Source organism: Antechinus flavipes, chromosome 2 (assembly GCF_016432865.1).
Source record: "Antechinus flavipes isolate AdamAnt ecotype Samford, QLD, Australia chromosome 2, AdamAnt_v2, whole genome shotgun sequence".
NCBI classification, from domain to species: domain Eukaryota; kingdom Metazoa; phylum Chordata; class Mammalia; order Dasyuromorphia; family Dasyuridae; genus Antechinus; species Antechinus flavipes.
This window is the reverse complement of record NC_067399.1, coordinates 499,375,909-499,393,141: the sequence shown is the minus strand read 5'-3', so window position 1 is coordinate 499,393,141 and position 17,233 is coordinate 499,375,909. Positions and strand designations below refer to the sequence as shown.

At 37.4% G+C, this 17,233-nt stretch overlaps 1 protein-coding gene across 7 annotated transcripts in view; it reads right to left on the bottom strand.

The window, feature by feature from the left end:
• ODF2 (outer dense fiber of sperm tails 2) overlaps nucleotides 1-15,210 on the bottom strand; it is a 44,520-nt gene extending 29,310 nt beyond the window's left edge. For 3 of the 7 annotated variants that reach the window (XM_051980111.1, XM_051980113.1, XM_051980109.1), the window contains exons 1-2: nucleotides 2,409-2,587; nucleotides 98-188 (exon numbers count right to left, since the gene is read on the bottom strand). In XM_051980111.1, coding sequence (XP_051836071.1) covers nucleotides 98-188; nucleotides 2,409-2,572 — 255 coding nt within the window. In that variant the 5' untranslated portion in view covers nucleotides 2,573-2,587. Of the gene's footprint in view, nucleotides 1-97; nucleotides 189-1,979; nucleotides 2,264-2,408; nucleotides 2,588-15,101 lie in introns of those variants that run through there. The other 4 variants (XM_051980108.1, XM_051980110.1, XM_051980107.1 and 1 more) reach the window with 3 other exon arrangements.
• Nucleotides 15,211-17,233: the final 2,023 nt, after the last annotated feature.

Genomic DNA, 17,233 nt, shown 5'->3' with positions numbered 1-17,233 from the left:
CGTATACTTCATCAAGGATCAAAGGCTTGCAAGCTGCACTAAAGCAAAAGCTGCCAGAAAGTTGAAGCCCTTGTCCCATTGTCCCCTTTTCACATACCGTAACTGTTACGCTGGGAGCTCCACAAGGTGTTCGTAAGACCTTTTTCTGTGTGACAGTCGTTATGCCGCTTTTCCCGCAAGGTGGAAACCTGCTCATGGACATAAGAATTAAATTATAAATATCTTCCATTTTTTGCTTTCTCACAATTATATAACATTGATTGGGTAACATTTCTCAATTTGGAAAATTAACTTTTATACAAGCAACAAATTACCATTATTATATAACAAATATATCCTAATTTGTGGGAGACTTTTTGAACTGATACATCATTACTTTTATTATGATCTTACTGTGTACAGTTATCACACCTCAAATAAAATCAACACTGAGCAGTGGAACAGGAAGTAGTGTAGTACAAACTTAAGAGTAGCATATGAAAGATGAATATGGCAAAGAGCAATTTATTCTAAATTTTATTCATAAAGAAAATAGGCCACCCAGGTTAACCTTGTAAAAATGTAAACTGAGTGTATTCAATTTAGAAGTTTGATAGAAGATCTAGGAAGTATGGAGAAATAATCTTAATTTCTATTTTATGTCTTAAGTACTTAAAGCAAAAAACTGTCATGAGATTTTAGGGGGAGAGGCTGGACAAGTAATTCTGCCATCTTTTCATGAAATTTAAAAAAAATTCAAAAGGGGTTTTACAATATATTTAATTTTTCACCTGAAAGAATTCTGGGGTAGGAAGAAACTGAAAAATTACTTTTGGCCATCTTTAAAAGAAGTCATCACTACTTTTACATAGCATCAAATCTAACATGTTCCTGACAGATTAACAAACATTAAGCACTCTCTACATTAAAGGTATTGTATTAGGCCCTAGACAATGGAATCAACAATTTGGTGTGAGGAAAGTTTTAGGCAATCAGGGTTAAATGATCTGCCCAAGATCACACAGTGTCAAGTATCTGGAGTCCAATTTAGGATCAGATCCTCCAGATTCCAGGGCCCATGGTCTATCCACTGAGCTACCTATTTTGTTCTGACCAACAAATTTTTATCAATATAAACTGAGGGACATCCAATTTAAGTACATCAACCAGTATTAGAATACTTAGGTTTCCCCACAAATAACATTACTTTTTCCCTAATTTGTCAAATCAAAGCAAATAAGAAGACTTTGCTCTTCAAAGTTCCTTTGTCTCTCCTTTTTCTGTCTTTTCCTGGGATCATCCTATCACAAATATACTGAGGCCTAAACTCTTGGGCTAATCTATCATAGCTAATAAGTATTTAGAACTATTAAGTCTGGCAAGGTGGTTTAGATTTGGATTTGTGTATTTTTAAAAGCTGGGGTTGAAAATTTCACAAGACAAAAATGCCCGTGTCAAAAAGAGGAAACTGAAAGCCCACTGAGGCTTAGCTTCCTTTGAATGAGAGAATATCACATCGGTCATCACTAAATCTCATCACATGGCTCCTAACTTAAAAAACCAGGGTTGTATACAGGCTTCAGTCCCATTTAACAGAGGTGAGATGACAAAATCTAAGTAGAATGGGACAAGCCTGGGCTCCTCCACAGACTGTCAGGGGCCACTCATCTGATAGTCGGGAAGGGAAAAAAGGGAACCTGGGGAGGGGCGCTCGGTGGCAGAACTCTAAAGGGCCCACTTTGCCCTTCACCCAGTAACTGGGGGTGCCCAGGCGGGATACGGGGCAGCGTGAGTTGTCTTCCTCAGAACTCGGTGTGAGCATTCCCCTGCCAAGGGTTAACGCCGCAACTGCAAGCGCCGAGGAGGTCCAGGGGAGGCAGAAACAGAAAAGAGCCACCGGGGACAGCGAGGAGTGTCCCTTGGAGTGTGGGGGAAGAAACCGTCTCCCTTCATTCACGGGGTCAGCCCGTCGGGGCCGCCCCACCCCCCACAGCCCTCACCCGGGAGAGGCCCGGCTCAAGGACCGCCGGAGGCCGGAGAAGCGGGAGTAGGTACGGGTGGGGGCCCGCCCCAGCCGTGCCCGCGGGGAGCGGGACCTCAGGGAGCGGGCATCCCCGATCGCCTGGCGGGTCAGGAGATCCAGAAAGCACGAGTAGGCTGAGCCGGCGCCATCCGGGACTATTCTTGGAGAGATCATCGGATGGAGTTAATACCCGGATGGGCGCGCGAGGAGTTGTAATCCCCCAGGATGATAACCCCTCCTCCCCCTCGGCTGGGGTTCTGAAGTGTGACGTCCCTCGAGACAGAGGGGAGGGGGGGGATCCACAGGGCGGGGCTGGCCCCGGGCAGACCTTCGAACGCGGCGCGGGGGAGACTTCGGGGGCCGGCCGGGCTGGGTTCCCCCCCCGCCCCCAGCCCTCTCCTCTCACCAGGAACGGCACGGCTGTGCCCAGAAACGCCTTCTTATGAAGTCGTTGAAATCGGAGGCCAGGGTAGTGCCATGGAGACGCCGGGGAGGATGCAGTGCACCTCCCCCAGCGACTCCTCCCTTCTTCCGCCTCCTTTTCCGACACCCGGTCGGCAGCTCGCCCATTGGCCAGTTCAAACCCCACCTGGAGCCCCTCCAGCTTCGCCATTTAACTACCGCCCCTGGCGTCACAGAGACGCCCCGCCCCCTCCCCCGCCCACTTCCTGCACGGAGCTGGGCCTGTCGCCGTGGAAACGAAGGGGGGAGGAGATGAGAGGGAGGAGAAGGAGATGGGAGGGGAAGGAGGAATGGGAGGGGGAAGAGGGCGGAGAGAAAGAGGGAGAAGAGAGAAAGGGAGAGGGAAGGTGGAGAAGGGAAAAGGAAATGGAGAAACAAGGGAAAGGAAGAGAGGAACTGAGGAAAAAAAGTAGAAGGAGGAAATGGATAAGACAAGTAGGGAAAAGAGGCTTATTAGGAAAAGAAAAAAGGGAAATGGGAGAGGAGAGGTGGGAAAGGGGGGATGAGGGAGGAAAGTAAAGGAGTTACAAAAAAGGAGGGAGAAGGGATGGAAAGGGGGGAAGGGAAGAAAAGGAAGAAGTTGGGGAAGGCAAAAGAAAGTGGTAGAAGTAGGAGTAGGAAAAAGTGAAAAAAGGCAGGAAGAGAAGGAAACAGATGGAAGACTCTAGGAAATAAGGGAAAGGGAAAGAAAATGAAGGAGAAAGGGAGGCAGGGAAGGGTATCAGGACAGATTCCCAGCTGAGCCACGGACTGATGTTTAGAGCCTGGTTGGGGGTGAGTTGTTCAGATTTGGAGCAAGAGGACATAAACTGCATTAGAATACTGCCAAATACTTTTCTCCCTCATTTTAGGATTATTTAGGATCATGGAAGGGTCATTAGAGATCATCTAATCCAACATCTTCATTTTACAGAAGGAAAAATCAAGACAAAGAGGGGTTGAGAAACTTGGCTAAGGCCACATGTGGCTGAGCCAGGATTTGAATCCAGGTTTTCCACACTCCACACCAAGTTCTTTTCTCTTTCCACTAATAATCCTTGAGAACTCTGAGGTCACTTCTAATTCTAGAACTCTATTATGAATTAACTCCTTGTCACAGTAAATGCTGTAGGTGTTTCATGAAAGAGAGAACCCAGTATAACCTAATTTGATGATCACCATTCAATAGGGAAATGTGCCAAATGAGTTCCTAATGTGAACATCATACCATAAGGTTTCCATTCTTGTCAATGTATTGAAACAGCTCCCTCCAAGTTCATGAGTTGGAAGCCTTCCCAATCCCTGGATGCAATTAACCTTTTTTTCAATCCTGAAACTCCTTGACCTCTGCTGCTTATGACACTGTTGACCACACCCTTCTAGTAGATAATTCTCACCTGGTTCTCTTATGGAGTCTTATGATAAGTTTCTATCCCTGGCTCCTTTATATCTTCCTGATTACTTAAAAGTATGTGTTGTTTCTATATTCTAATATATGTTCTTTGAACAGCCTAATTTATTCCTACCACTTTCATCTCTATGCAGATGATTCATAAACATGTATCTCCAGCTTCTTACTCTTTTCTGAACTCCAAATCTGCTTTTCCAACAGCCCTAGCAAAAATCTTCCTTGAGATGTCTCCCCAGACAAACTCTCTCCTGGTTCTCAGAAATGTCTTCCTAAGAATCATGTGTCTTTGCTCAATTTTAAGTACAATGTCCAAGCATCTTATCACCTATTCTTTTATCTTCAGCCTTTCTATCTCTTCTGATTTCCAGTTATAAAAGTCTCCAACAACACAATGGACATCTCTACTTGGATGTCCTGTTTAATTCTTACATGTCCAGAACCTTCCTCTCAAAACTTGTTCTTCTGATTTCCTTTTTCTGTCAATGGTACTCCCATTCTGTCCAGTCACCCAGGTACAAAGCCTTGGGGTATTATCTTTGCTTTTTTCTTCTCTCTCCTCCCCATATGTAATAAAGTTATCAATTAACTCCTATCTAAACTCCTTTGAAATATCTCTTTCATTGTGTCCCCTTCTTTTTATTCCCATAGCCAGCACTGTCATTCAGATCTTTATTACTACTACTCACCTGGTCTACAATGATAACTTCCTCACCAAGTATCTCTTCTATCATTCTCTTTCCCTTTCTAACCTTTCCTTCAATACCACTTCCAGAGTGAGCAAAACCAAGAGAACATTGTACACAGCAACAACAAGATTATGTGATGATCAACTGTGATGGACTTGACTCTCGCAACAATAAGATTCAGGGCAATTCTGATAGAGTTGTGATGGAAAGAGCCATCCGAATACAGAAAGAAAACTATGGAGACTGAACATGCTTCAAAGCATAGTGTTTTCAACTTTTTGTTTTTTGTTTGCTTGTTTTTCTTTCTCTTGCTTTTTAAAAATTTTTTTCTTGTGCAGCATGATGAATATGGAAACATGTTTAGAAGAACTGAACATGTTTAATCTATATAGAATTGCTTGCTGTCTAGGGGAGGGAAGGGGGAAGAGGAGAAAAATTTGAAACACAAGGTTTTACAAAAGTGAATGTTGAAAACTTTTTGCATGTATTTGGAAAAAATAAAATACTATTTTAAAAAATTCCACTTCCAGAAAAATCATCCTTATATGCACAGATTTGATGAACATTTTGCTCAGCACAACATTCTTTAATGAATTACTACTACTTCTTGTCAGAATCAATACACAATCATTTATCAAAGACCTACATGCCAGGCACTAAGCCTGACACTTGAAGTTTTCTACCACCCTAATTTTGCAGCCTAAATTATACAGCTAATCCCCATCTCATATTCTGTACTCTCATTAAACTATTACTCGCCATATCTACAAAATGACACATTTTCATATCACTTTTTTTCTTAGAAGGCATCCCCACTTCTATTCACCTACTGAAATTTTTATCCATCTTTTCACACTCCACTCAAATGCTGAGGTTTCCCTGAAACTTTCCCTGATTTTCCAGTTCAGAAAAGACAAAACTTTTCTCATATCTTGCATAGTTGGTATTTCATTTTTATTTTTAAGGCTCAGAGGGGCATAAAGGAAAGAGTCCCTCAAGGGTCAGCCATGGCTACTAATAATAGAAACATTTATATTTAAGGTTTTAATTTTTTTCCCCTTACAACAACCCTGGAAAGTAGTTCAGTGATCCTAAGCAATTCATTTAACCACTTTGAGCCTCAGTTTTCCCATATGTAAGATAAGGATATATAAGGCTTATAGAATTTGCTATTTAGGATTGTCCTGAGATCATGCTTTTGTAAACCTTAAAGCATTGTAAAACATGAGCTAGTATTACTTCTTTTATACATTAAATTTTCCATTATAATTATTTACATGCACTGTCTCCTACTAGTTTGTAAATTCCATGAAGAACATGGGTTTATATATTTTTACATCTGCTATGGCACTAAATATGCTGCTCGGAACTAGTAGGTGCCAAATTTGTTGAATGGGATGGGAGGGATGAAGATATCCCTGGTTTAATTAATTTGAAGTGACAGCACAATTTTGCCGGTTTTTCAGTCATGTCCAATTCTTTGTGACCCTATTTAGGGTTTTCTTGGCAAAGATTCTGGAGTGATTTGCCATTTCCTTCTCCAGCTCATTTTACAGATGAGGAAACTAAAGCCAACAGGATTAAATGACTTTTCCAGGGTCACACAGCTAGTAAAATGTCTAAGACCAGATTTGAATTCAGGAAGATGAGTCTTCCTGACTCCAGGCTCAGCATTCTATCCACTGTGCCACTTAGCTGCCTGATAATACAATAAGAAAAGTTATTTTTAAAATGACACTATATATCCAAAAGATAATTGTCCTTCTCTAAAGTAATCTCCGTAGAGATCTTATATTTAGAGATCTTACATTTATGCCCTTGAGGCTGCCATTGAAAAAATATTTTTAGGGAATACACTTCAGAGACATGCAATAAAGGTAGTTTCATAACTTTAGAATCACATGTCCACTTTTGATACCAATGATACAGACCTATCTGATTGTCCATCTTTTTATCAGACTTTTCTGGGAATGACTGATGGCATTTTACCTAAATCACATTCACTCTCTGAAGAAAAAGATTTGCCCCCTCAAGACATTCAAAAGAATATAATATAGACCCAAAAGCCATTCTGAAGTTATTTCAGGCAATGTCAGCATCTTGTAGATGAGTTATTATAATTGCATTATTCATCCAAGGGTAAAATGTTGAAGGACAAAGCATTAGGACAAAGCATTCCCTTGAATATATATTTGTAACTTCTGGTGATATCTTTTTCTAAGATAGTAAATGCCATAGTCAATATTAAAGGCATTAAATGCAGAAATTCCTGATTAGCATTTTTTTTGAGAGGATAGTAAGGCTTTTTTTTTGTTTGTTTGTTTGTTTTGGTATCAATATCATCTTGAATTAGTGCCTGACACATACATATGAATAAGCACTTAGTAATATTTGTTGAATTGAATATTTATAGTTATGTCAATTTCTTATAGCCCATTCATAATTAATTATACTTGACTTAGCCAGAAAGGTAAAATGAACCAATGATTCAGGTAATTCCCTGTAAAGGATAATCCAAAAATTTTTTGCTTTTAGAATGAGTTCTCAAGAACATAGTATTGATTTGTGGTCATTGTAGGTCATTGTAGGGTACCATGGGCAAGCATAGTGTAGTAGATTGAATATTATATTTGGAATAAGGAAGACCTGTTTCAAATCCTGTCTCTGACATTGGACCCTGAGGAAATCACTTAATTTCTATGACACTCAGTCTCTTCATTTGTAAATGTGGGGTTTGGAGAAAAATGACCTCTAAGGTCCCTTCCTGCTCTACTATGATTCCCCATTATCCTTTGTAAGTCAACAGGTTTTCAGAGCAACAGGGTCAGGAGGAATCTCCTGCTACTGTACTAAGTACACAAGAAGCCAGCCTTGTTCAAAGACTTGACTTTAAACATTTGAGCTTAAGGTCTGGGATAATTGTTTAAAATTTAATTTCCTTACTTTATAATCACACTTCAAATACTTGAGTGTATTTCTTAGCACTTCTATTTCATCCCCAAATCATTTTAGATGTTGGAAAGATAAAATTGTAGAAGTTCAGACTTGAAAGGAACCTTAGAGATCATCTAATCCAAATGACATACTGAAGATATGTCCAAAGGAGAACACGGTTTTCAAAGAGTTTGAAAAGAAAAAAATTTTTCACTAGAGATATCTCAGAGCCATGAAAAATTAGTGATACTGATTGATTATAGTTATTCTGTCAATTATAACAAGTTGGAAGCAGAATAGTATGTTTAACTCTGAAGTATTAAAAGCATTAAAATATCACAGTAATTTTAAAGTTAAAAGTATTTAACCAATTGATGGGAGGAAAAAATGGAGGAAGGGTCAGGAGAGAATTCCTATAATTAAAAAGAACTGATGACTAATTCTAAGAAACTCTGTCCAGAACCAAGCCAGGGTAGCAGGCAGATACAGAATAATAAAGGAGGCTTTTTATTCCTCCTGATACAGCAGAAGATCATTGTATCTAAAAGCTACCTTAGAGTTCAAGTAGTAACTAGTTGCTAGTCCTACCCTCTCATTTTACTGATGGAGAAGATGAAGCCAAAGGAGTTTAAGGGACTTGCCTGAGGTCACACAGGTAGCTAAGCAGCAAGGCAAATCAGCCTCAGGTCACCTGATTTTTAAGTCTGATAGTTTTTCCATTATACCATGTCTCCCCCTAGGTTGTTGTGTGTTCATCAGTTATTGGGGGCTAGAGGCCCTGAGTGAGACAGGGTCCATTCTCTACAAAAGAGGAAGAGCTACTTCTGGAGCTTTAAGTATCCATTTCAGCCTCTTTGCCAAAGAGATACAACTATATATTCAGTGTCAGTTCATGAACATTTATTGAACACTTACTTATGTATCCTAAATCAGTTTAGGAATGAGTACCAGGGACTGCAGAAGCAAATTGTCAATTAAAAAAAAAAGATTCCAAATGAAAGACTTAAGTGCTTAGGGATAAAGGAATGGTATGGGAGATAGATAATTCAAGAGGACTTAATTCAAGAGGATTTTCTTGGGGAGGTTACCTTTGGAAGGGGAAAAAAAAGAAGTGAGGGAATAGTACTACATTATAGAAAGGGGAATTGCTATGGATAAATGCAGAGACTAAAAAGAGCAAACATTTTTCTTAACATTTAAATCTATTCAAAAGTATAATGGGCTGTCCCTAAAATGGCAGATTTCCATGCCTGAAGGTTCTTCCAGTGAAGGACCTGTCAGGAATATTGAAGAGAACAATTTCTGTTTAGGTATGGGTTGACTAGATAACCCTTCAGATGCCTCTTCCAATTATGATATTCTATGAATCTGTGATGAGAAGTAAACAGACTGTGGTGGAGAATCTGTGATGAGAAGTAAACAGATTTGAAGTTAAAGCGTTGTTTTTGCTATACTAGTCGCTATCTCAGAGACCTGTTCCTCTGTCTCCTTGTAGAGTACTCTTTACACTTGATTCCTTTTTTTTTCCCCTCAAGGGCAGAGCTTAGCAACAGATGATATAAAATCATAAAACTATATGCTTTCCCAAAGAAGACTTCACTGTCTTCTCATCTTCGTTAGCATTCTGCACTCAAAGACAAATAAAAGTTTAGACTATAGGACACCAATAAGGAAAGATAATAAGTTGTTGTCCCTCCCATTAGCTCCTATCTGGCCAGGAATTGGACACATTTACCCCAGCTTACTGGGATATAGTCCTTAGGGACTGACTGATCACAGCTCATCCAGAATCTTAAATAATAATATAACTATGCAGGTATCTCATTTTATCCTCATAACAACCCTAGGAGGTAAATGCTATTATTATATCCATTTTATAGATGAAGAAACTGAGGTTAAATGACTTGCCCAGCATTTCACAGCTAATATTTGATATTAAATTTAAAAGCTCAGCTCTTCCTGACTTAAGGATCATTTATCCACTGCTTTTAAAGAAGGAAAATAATGGGCATGTTAATTGTTTTTTATCTGACTCTTTGTGACCTAATTTGCAGTTTTCTTGGCAGAGATACTAGAATGTTTTGCCATTTTCTTCTCTAACTCATTTTACAGATTAGGAAACTGAGACAGTAAGTGACTTGTCCAGAGTCACACAGCTAGTAAGACTGGATTTGAACTCATCTTCCTAATGCCTGGTACTCTTATCCCCTGCACCACCTAGCTGCCTCATGTTGTGGCAGAAAACCACTAACAGCTAAAATTAGTGAAACCAAGAATCAAATAGAGCCATGGAGAGACAAAGATAGAGAAGACAAAGAGATGAGGAAAGAAAGAGAGTACACACCTGAGGAATCAGAGTTCTCCAATACTTTGGGCCTGATATCATAATCAACTACCACTCAAGAATTGTGCAGCAGTCGCCAGACACTTCCTAAATGCATGTGTGTATCAACATTAACTATCTTCACAACATTTTTTATATCCCTTCCTTTCTCTACATTTAAATAGTATCTTAGTTCAGATCCTCATTACTTCTTGCCTAGACTATTATTGCAAGAATTCTTTATGCATTGTGTCTTTTTCTACCTTCAATCCATATTCCATTCAGTTGCTCAAGTTATTTTTCCTAAAGCATAAACCGTGTCACTCTCACCCTCCCTATTTAAACTTCGACTCCATCTTAAAAAGATCAAATATAAAATATATGTTGACATTTAAAGCTCTTCAAAACCTGGACTCTTCCTATGTTTCATCTTCTTAAATTTTATTTCCCTCTATGTACTCTACCACAATCCAGTCATACTAGCCTATATTGCAGTATCTCACATTGGACATTCCATCTCTAATCTCCATGCCTTTGTACTGACTGTATTCCATTGTTGGATTGCTCTTCCTTTTCACATTCTCCTCTTAGCTACTCTGGCTTTAAGATCCATTTTAATTTCCACTTTCTATAAAATCTTTTCTCATTCTCCTCACCTATTCTTGGAGCTTTATCCTTTGTCATTACTTTCTATTTTCTGTATATTTCTTATCTGTACCTAGTAATTTACATATTGGTTCTTTTTTAGATATGAACTCCTTGAGGGAAGAGAATTTTTTTCCCATTTCTTTACATACTTTTAATGTTTAGCAAAAAATGCCTGACACAAAATATGGATTTGATAAATGATTAATTAATGCTTGTTGACTCAATAAGTCACATGCAATCTCATTTGGGAGTTTCTTTTGGTGAATTCTTTCAATTCTGCTTTGCCCTTTGATTCTCAGATAATTGGGTATTTTTATTTCTCAAAATATAATGTCTAGGATTTTTTTTAAGGTTCATAGTTTTCAGAAAGTCCATTGATTCATAAATTCTCTTTCCTTGATATGTTTTACTATGAGAAACTTCACATTTTCTTCCATTTTTTTTCAATCTTTTGATTTTGTTTTATTGTGTCTTGATGTTTCATGGCATTGTTAACTCCAATTTGGCCAATTCTATTTTTTAAGGAATTATTTTTTCCAGTAAAATTTTGTCCCTTTTCCAAATTGTTAATTCTCTGCTCTCGTTTGGTTTTTAAAAATCATTTAAGTTCTCTCTTATATAGATATAGATATCTAGCTTTCTAATACTTGATTTAGGAATTAGTGTGTCCCAAGTTGCATTTATCTTTGAGGCTCTGCTTGTAAATTTTGGGGTATTCTTTTGGGTTTGGATTTGGAGCTTCCCTATCAACTTATTTCTTTATAGTTGGTATTTTTGCTCATTTTTCCATACTACTTCTTGATTTCAGTCTTTATTAGTACTACACTCTGCACACTTTTGGAGTGGGATATCTGGCCTAACCTTCTAGCCCCTCGCATCCTTCTGCTCTGACCAAACTCTGAAAACTTTCAGTGCTCCCTAAGCAGCTCTGGAAGATTCCCTACTACACAGGCTTCTGACCCAAGGCTCATCTCTAGTGTCCATATGCCTTTTTATCTACCAGAGCTTCCCTGGACTGAAAAAATGATTCATAGTGCTTTTTATTTGGCTTTCCTGATCAGAATTCAGTCTGATGTGTGCACTGGTTGTTCTTATGTTTTTGTTTTTTGTCCGGGGCGGGGGAGGAGAGATTTGTGTGTGTGTGGAAGCATTCTGATATGTTATATCTTGCCTCCATCCCACAATGTAGTCTCAATTAGCATCTTTTTAAATTTCTTATTTCCTTTTTGGGGGTGTGACTACTACATTTTGAGTTCTGAGTTCTGTCTCCTACTCCCACACACTCACATTAGAAAAGACCATCAATCAATAAGGATATATATGTGGAACCATTTAATATATATTTCCACATATCAGTGCTTTTTCTAGAGGTAGATGGCATTTTCTCTCATAAGTCCTTTGTAGTCAATTCGATTGATCATATTAGTTAGATTGGTTAGACAGTCATAGTTAACTCCTTAAGCAATATTGCTGTTAGAATATGTTTTCCTGGTTTTTCTCATTTCACTCTGTTATTTCATGCAAGTTTTTCCATGTTTTTCTAAAACCAACTTTCTCATGCCTTATAGCACAGTAGTATTCCACCATAATCATATAACACAACTTATTCAACTTTATCCCAATTGATGGAATCCCTTCAATTTCTATACTAAGTACATTTAGCAACAACTCTAAACCTGATGGAACATTTGAAAGGATTGAAAACATTTCAAAACTAGCTATGGATATTTTCATTCTTCCTTTGAAAACTTGGACTTAGAAATTAGACCTAGGTTCTAGTTTACTAATAGTGTAAGTCAGTTTACCTCATTGAAGTTCCCATATTTGCCTAAAGCAATTATTTTCCCATACGATATATATCACATAGTAGTTGTGGAGTAATTAGATGATAATGTGGAAGAGCCTTCCAAATCATTAAATACTATATATTTATAAAGAGGGCATTGATCTATTATTATTATTACATCGAGTCAGGTTTGGGTTCATCAGTTTGTTCCTATAGGAAGTTTCAGTCATTTGTATGCCCAACAGAACTGGCTCACAATCCCCTCTGATGCTGCACTGTTGCCCCCAGAAACCACTGCTATTTATTCTGAAATTCCCAATGTAAAGGGAAAGATCATGTTTGAGTCCAATAGCTCCACTCCTTAAATCCCAGATCTTATATAGGTGATACTTTCTAGAAAATGGGGGTAGAAGTGGGGTGTGTCTGAAAGGAACATGAGAAGGGAAAATCTGTGTTTTATCCAGTTCTGCCTAGAACAGGGGTATTCTACTTAACAAATCTTAATTACAATTCATTTTCATTTTTCAACTTCTCTGCCCCTGAAAACTATCATCTTGATGCAATATGACAAAATTTCTAGGGGGTAATATATCAAGTAAAATGAGTTTGGATCTTAGTTGGCTAGAAGGTTAAAAAAAAAAAGTGAAGGTGAACAGAAGTGAGAGAACAAGGTATCACTGACTCCTTCTCAACATCACTACTTCACTGGGATGTTCCATCCCTTGCTTTTTACTTCACTTTCCAATTGAGGCAATCCTCTTACTAAGGGTTGGATTAGTCCATTTAGTTCCCAGACCAGGGAAGTATTTGTCTGATTGGAGAATAGTGTTTCCTATCCCCTTCAGTAGGCCCATATAATAGGTCTTGTGGGAAAGCAGGATTTTTTATTTAGGTGTTTCCTTTCCCCCGACCATATTTCCGTTTGAACTCAGAGCAAATAGCTGAATGATGTGTACATGTAAACATATAATGAGCATTGGAATTGCCTTCCTGTGTCATCTGTATAGTTCCTCCAGATTAGCACTTTTCTCTGATGGGTGACAGGGATCACTAAAGGCTAGCTTATGGGAAAGTCTTTTTTATTCTAATTTCAACGTGGGACAGCCAAGGCTAGACTCTTTTTCCCTTACATCCTTGCTCCATAGACATAAAATATTGGAAAGAACTAGAAACCATATAATTCAACCTTCTTCACTTCATAAATATCCCAGAAGTTAACTTGCCCAACTTCACACTGATAATAAGTAGTCAGGATTTGAACCCAGATTCTCTGAGGGCAAATTTATAGTAGTCTAATCCCATTCATCTTTTGGAGGTAGAAACTGACGCCCAAATTCCCACACTCAGTTATTATCTAGTTCTAGCTTTAAAACTAAACTTATATTCTTTATCATTCCATATTGTCACCCATCTCTTCATAAGCTTTGATGGATCTATTATTATTTCCATTAATAATTTTTCTTATTTTTTTTGAACCAACTTTCAGCCTATTACTGCCTTTTAGGGCAGGGAACTGTCCTCTTTATCCTCACTGTGTAAACCTACTTTTTGTTTATCTTCTGTATTTGACTTCACTTATTTTCAAAATGGAGTTGGTGTAAAATTCTATAATTTCTGAACTTGATGAACAATCTGTATTTCTCTCATTGCCATCATAATTTTAAAGTCTTCCATATTGTCCCTCCTTCAGCTTTTCCCCTGACTCAATAATCACTTAAAAAAAAAAAAAAAACTCCTCAGTATCCTCTCCACTACCCTCTGCTCACTTTAGTTGCTCTTCTTGGCTCTCTTAGGCTAATTCTCTTATGTCTTTCCTGTGATATGGCAACTAGAATTATAACAGATAATCAAACAACTTCAACACTTCAGCCATATAGAAATCAGAAATCACTTGGCAAACTCAACTATCTATTAAACAGTTAAATCCTTCAAGAAGGAAGTTGACAAGCCAGAGAGCACCAAAACCATTGACAAGTGTTAAGATCTATGTACTTTATACATAATAATACACTGCCCCCTTTAGTCTATTTACTCTCAAATTATACAATTTTAACAACCTTGATTTTCTTATTCCTATGCCAATAGCATGAGGCAGCTAATGGCTGTGTAGATAGAGTGCTTGACTAGAAGTCAAGAAGATTTGAATTCAAATCCAGCTTCAGATTTGAATTGGTATCAACTAGTATGAAATGGTAATCCTGGGCAACTCACTTTACTGTTTGTCTTAATCCACTAGAGAAGGAAATGGCAAACCCCCTCAATATCTTTGCCAAGAAAATCAATCCTATGGACAGTATTTGGTGTGGTCCACAGGGTCACAAAGAATTGGATATAATTGACTGAACAACAATACCCACCAATAGCCAATTAGAAGCAGAAAATTAGAAAGGGGAGAAGAAAGGGTATGCTAGAGATTAACACATTGATATCAGCAACAAATTAACAGTTGTTAACTGTCCTTACAGTGATGTAGGATAAAGAAAACTACAAGACAACACAAAAACTTGAAAGGTACAACAATCTGGGGCTATTTAGGGCAGGATCAAACAACCCTGTATATAACCTCAATAGACTCTGAGTACATCACTATATCATAGAGTATGCTGTCATAGCATAATACACTTAGGATCATAATGATGATCCTAGGTCACCAAGAAAAAGTAAAAATTTCATTTCCTTTGCTCTGTTTAAGAAGACAGAAAAGAATGCCATCTAGTTGAGAAAAATTTCTGAGCATCATTGTTAACATAATATATTTTGGCATGTGAGCTTCAATTTTACGGAAATTTTCATATCTTAGTTTATTCCCCAACAGAGACATCAAAATGCCCACTTGGATGAATACTACTAATAACAATAGTTATACTAACCCTACACATCTGTGAAGCTGCATTTTTCATAACTCCTAGATTATTTTTTCCCAACAATCTTGATGAAGCAAATTTGGTCCAGGTATTTATGGGGAAGCAGGAATGAGAAGCAAGCCTTTATTTTTCTACTAGGAGGTGCTGAGCCTCCTCTATGACCATTCCAACCTAGTCACAAAGGGGGAGGGGCTTTTCCCCCTGACAAAGAATGACAGGATAGGGTTTAGGAGACAGAACTGGAATCCCATTAAGAATAAGATTAATTTGCTTCTCTTCTATTTTTTTTAAAAAATGGTACTATCTTTAATAATTAAATCACATATGTACATTTCGAATTTTCTGTGTTACATAATATGATGATAGTTTAAACCTGATTTCTGCCAGGCTGCTTTCTAGCTTTACCATTAGTTCTTATCAAATAAGGAATTCTTTCCTGAGTAATTTATGTTTTGGGGTTTATCAAATACTGGATTATTGAACTTTTATCACTTCTGATTCTCCCTTGCCTATAATGTTCCATTGATCTTTTCTATTTTTTAACCAATACCAAATCGTTTTGATGTTTGTTGCTTTGTGATAATTTGAAGTTTGGAAATGTTCCTTTTTTGTGCCTACCTTTTTCATGATTTCCCTTGATATTCTAGGTTTTCTATTTCTCTGAATAAATTTTTATTTCAAGTTCTGTAAGATATCACTTTGGAAGTTTGATATTTCATTAGAACTATCAAATAACTTTGGTGATATTGCCATTTTTTGTTAAATTGACCCAACCATGAGTACTGAATATTCCTCCCAATTAAGTTGCTTTTTATTTATTTAAGGGACATTTTGTAATTAAGTTGTGATTAAATGTGCTTTGATAGGTTGATTCCCAATTATTTTATGCAAATTTTAGTTATTTTAATGGAATTTCCCTTTATATTACTTAACCTTTTTGAATTTTGTTGTTTTTATATAGAAATGTTATTGATTTTGTAGGTTTACCCATAGCCTCCCCTTCCCCCGTATCCATCTGAGGATGGAGGGATAAGCTATACTAAAAATGATAATAATTGTATTAATGTCTCTCACCTTTTATATATAGCATTTTCATAGTTCCCAAATTATCTCCTCTTTTAAATATTTTCCATATATTCAATCAGTCAACAAACATTTATTTATGAAATATGTCCCAGGCATTGTACTAGGCATGCAAACACACTAAATCAAACAGGCTGACCCTAAAAGATCTTAGTCTTACAAGGTTAAATGAGAGGCAACTATGCCCCAATTGTTAGAAAACTGAACTTAGAGATAAGACCTTGGTTCAAGTTCTAACCTATACTGAGACCTTAAGGAAGTGACCCCTCTCTGAGATTATACAGAGCCAGGAGTTGTTTATACAGATGGAATCACAGATCTGGTCTGAAAAAATTAACTATTGCACATTGTCCTCATTTGCCTAGGATTTGGCCCCAGGATTGGAAGTAGGGTCTATCTGCTTCTGCCTGAATGTTACCTGGAAGATTATGGGTTTTTTGTTTTTTTTTTGATAAGAAAAAGAGGTCACATTTTTTTTGCCTGATTCTTTCATTGACTATGGCTTTGGAAATCCATATTAGAGTTTGTTTTTATTTAAAATGAATCCCTCATTAATCCCTCCCCTCTCTAACTCTCCTTTTCCTTCTCTCTTTTCTCTACTCTCCTTATTCAGTGAAATGTATTTCTGTGTGGGTGGGTATTCTTCCCTCTTTTGACCACTTCAAATGAAAGCGAGTAAACTTATACTTTTTTAAAAATGTAAATTTTGTTATTTCAATTGCATATAAAGATAGTTTTCAACATTCATTTTTGTAAGATTTTGATTTCCAAATTTTTTTCCTTCTCTCCTTCACCTCCCCCTCTCTAAGAGAGTAAACAATCTGATATAGGTTATATGTATATAATCATTTTAGACGTATTTCCATATTAGTCATTTTGTGAAAGAAAAATCAGAACAAAAGGAAAAATTCATTAGAAGAAAGAAAAAGCACACAAACAAAACAAAACAAAAAAAGGTGAAAATAATATGCTTCTATCCACATTTGAGAGTTCTCTCTCTGTATGTAAATGGCATTTTCCATGCTAAGTCTATTGGAATTGTCTTGGATCTATGT